This window comes from Culex pipiens, chromosome 2 (genome assembly GCF_016801865.2).
Source record: "Culex pipiens pallens isolate TS chromosome 2, TS_CPP_V2, whole genome shotgun sequence".
NCBI classification, from domain to species: Eukaryota; Metazoa; Arthropoda; class Insecta; order Diptera; family Culicidae; genus Culex; species Culex pipiens.
This window is the reverse complement of record NC_068938.1, coordinates 180,061,358-180,064,577: the sequence shown is the minus strand read 5'-3', so window position 1 is coordinate 180,064,577 and position 3,220 is coordinate 180,061,358. Positions and strand designations below refer to the sequence as shown.

At 52.5% G+C, this 3,220-nt stretch overlaps 1 protein-coding gene across 1 annotated transcript; it reads right to left on the bottom strand.

The window, feature by feature from the left end:
- Nucleotides 1-511: 511 nt before the first annotated feature.
- On the bottom strand, nt 512-2,051 carry LOC120420286 (craniofacial development protein 2-like). Its single transcript, XM_039583285.1, has 2 exons — nt 645-2,051; nt 512-595 (listed from the first exon to the last, which is right to left on the bottom strand). The coding sequence occupies exons 1-2, from the start codon at nt 2,049-2,051 to the stop codon at nt 512-514; spliced, it is 1,491 nt and encodes a 496-aa protein (XP_039439219.1).
- Between the last annotated feature and the right edge of the window lie 1,169 nt (nt 2,052-3,220).

The window sequence follows — 3,220 nt, the reverse complement described above, 5'->3', positions numbered from 1 at the left end:
CTTATCAGCTTCCCGGGAAAGCCGTTCTCGTCCATAATTTTCCATAGCTCTTCGCGATCGACTGAGTCGTACGCGGCTTTGAAGTCGATGAATAGGTGGTGCGTGGGGACTTGGTACTCGCGACACTTTTGGAGGATTTGTCGCACAGTGAAGATTTGGTCGGTCGTCGATCTCCCCACGACGAATCCGGCTTGATAGCTTCCAACAAAATCCTCTGCTATCGGCGATAGACGGCTGAAGAGGATCTGGGAGAACACTTTGTAGGCCGCGTTGAGTATTGTGATGGCACGGTAGTTCTCACAATCAAACTTGTCCCCCTTTTTGTAGATCGGGCATATCACTCCCTCTTTCCACTCCTCCGGTAGCTGTTCTGACTCCCAGATCCTGACTATCAGACTGTGCAAACAGAACACCAGCTTCTCCGGGCCCATCTTGATGAGTTCCGCACCGATACCATCCTTCCCAGCCGCTTTGTTGTTCTTCAGCTTCTTGATGGCATCCTTAACTTCCCTCAACGTGGGAGCTGGCTCCTCACCTTCTCCTGCTGCACCGATGTAGTCCTCTCTTCTGCCGTCTTGGACCCCTGCCTCTGTTTCTGTACCATTCAGGTGTTCATCGAAGTGTTGCTTCCACCTGTCGATCACCTCGCGCTCGTCCGTCAATATCACTCCATCTTTATCCCGGCACATTTCGACTCGCGGCGTGAAGCCTTGGCGGGATCCGTTGAGTTTTTTGTAGAACTTGCGCGTCTCGTTTGAGCGATGCAGCTGCTCCATGTCCTCGAATTCCAACTCTTCGTGGTGGCGCACTTTCTCCCGGAAGAGCTGGTGCTGCTGCCTTCGCTTCTGTCCATACGCCTCCTCGTAATCACGGAGATTGTACTGCAGCATTGCCCTCCGTGCTGCATTCTTCTCCTCCAAAATCGCTCGACACTCCTCGTCGAACCAATCGTTCCGTCGTCCTCGTTCCACAAATCCGATGGTGCTTTCCGCTGCGTTGGTGATGGCTGCCTTGACGTTCCTCCAGCAGTCCTCGAGGGGAGCTTCCAACAGCTCACCCTCCCCTGGCAACGCAGCCTCCAGCGAATGCGCGTACCGGGATGCGACTTCCGGTAACTTAAGCCGCTCCAGATCCAACCGCGGAGGGCGGCGGTACCGAACGCTTTTCGCCAGGGAAAGTCGTTGGCGCATTTTCACCATCACCAGATAGTGGTCCGAGTCGACGTTGGCGCCGCGATAGGTCCTGACGTCGATGATGTCGGAGAAGTGTCTACCGTCGATTACGACGTGGTCGATTTGCGATTCCGTTCCTTGTGGCGATCTCCAGGTGTACTTGTCTCGGAGGTTATGCTGGAAGCAGGTACTTCGTACGGCCATATTTTTGGAGGTGGCGAAATCGATCAGTCGCAGGCCGTTTTCGTTCGTGCGTACGTGGGCGCTGAACTTTCCTATCACCGGTCTGAATTCCTCCTCCTGGCCAACCTGAGCGTTAAAATCTCCGATGACGATTTTGACGTCATGTTTTGGGCAGCTGTTGTACGTCCAGTTCAGCTGCTCGTAAAATGCGTCCTTGTCGTCATCTTCGCTTCCTGAGTGCGGGCTGTGCACGTTTATGATGCTGATGTTGAAGAAACGGCCCTTAACCCTCAACACGCACATTCGGTCGGTGACCGGGGTCCACCCAATCACGCGATCGAGCATTTCGCCCAACACTATAAAGGCTGTCCCGAGCCTCTTTTTCTTGCCGCGGCTCTGGTAGATTCTACAACCCAATCTTTTGTACTCTCGTACCTCCTCCGCGCCTATCCAGCAAACCTCCTGCAACGCTACGATGCTGAACTTGCGGACCCTCAATATGTCGGAGAGTATGCGGATACTCCCGTCAAATCTGAGAGACCTGCAATTCCACGTTCCGAGCTTCCAATCGTGGGACCTCGTAAGAAGTCCAGTTCCGTGCCGATTGGTCCGGCTCGCATCGTGTGCTTCCTGCACTGGTGTTTTACGGCGGGTTCGTGTGGCCTGCACCAACCCCCTGTCTCGCCGGAGGACCATCGTGCCGGTACTGTTTAGAGTCCCACGCCGACACAGGGACTTTCACTCAGCCGCCCCTAACCTGGGGTACAGACGCTGTTTCGAGCCGCCCCTAACCTGGGGAACAGACGCTCGGAGGGGGGGGGAGGGTCAGCCAACTATAACCTGCAATGAGCCGCCCCTAACATGGGGAACAGACGCTCATGAGGGGGGAGGAGGCTGAACACCTGGTTTTCGAGCCGCCCCTAACCTGGGGAACAGACGCTCGAGGGGGGGGGGGTCGTTGGCGACACTTACCGCTTTGGTGAGCCGCCCCTAACGTGGGGAACAGACGCTCACGTGGCGAGAACGGGATCAACAACTCACAGTTCCAGGCCGCCCCTAACCTGGGGAACAGACGCTTGGTGGGGTAGGGAGGGGGGGTGCTTTAGGCGCGTACGTGGTACGATGGACTCTTCCGCCAACTTCTTTGTTATTTTATTTAATTTTTTTTTTCCCAAAAACTTAATCACTTTTTTTATTATTTTTTTTTCCACCGCCGGTTCCGATTGGACCCACTGTGCACTTCTTTGCGCTTTCTCTTCTACACACAGTTCCCGCATCACAGACGACGACGACGACACCGGCCTCGCTTTGTAGAGGTCGTGCTTGCAGTACACGTTCCTGTACACACAACACAACACAATACCCGAAAACAGCGTTGGCGACGACGACGATGCCTTCACGCTTCTTTTGTTACACTTCTGCTGCCCGCGCGAAACCGAGATTTTTGGCGAAATTAATTTCCTAATTTGCCTTGATCACGGCAGTTAAAACGCCGGGTTTTCACTAATCACGTATCGAGCACTGGTTCACACGCGGATTGAACGAACTTCGCGGCTCACTGACACGGATTACGTCGGTTAATCGATCTTTTTGGTGGGACCGGTCGAGAATACCGCTGTGCTCTCGTGCACGCACACACTCAAAAAATCTAAATCATTTGAAGGAATTTCCTGATTGGTTTAGTGTCTTTAGCAAAGTTGTAGGTATTGATGAGGACTTTTCAGAGAAACTTTTTTGGCTCAAATATTTTTTTTTCTTAATCCTTTCTTTTCATGTTCAATGTGAAAAAAACGTTTTTTTCTGAAAAAAATACCCCAAATTTTGCTTGAATTCGATTTAATTTTCATCTTGAAAGTACTTATTGA

What these genes read in the sequence shown, in the direction of transcription:
- LOC120420286 (XM_039583285.1), bottom strand. Translation starts at nt 2,051, where the DNA reads ATGGTCCTCCGGCGAGACAGGGGGTTGGTGCAGGCCACACGAACCCGC. An exon ending in TATTGACGGACGAGCGCGAG is followed by an intron (nt 596 to 644) that starts GTGATCGACAGG and finishes TGAATGGTACAG; the next exon opens with AAACAGAGGCAGGGGTCCAA.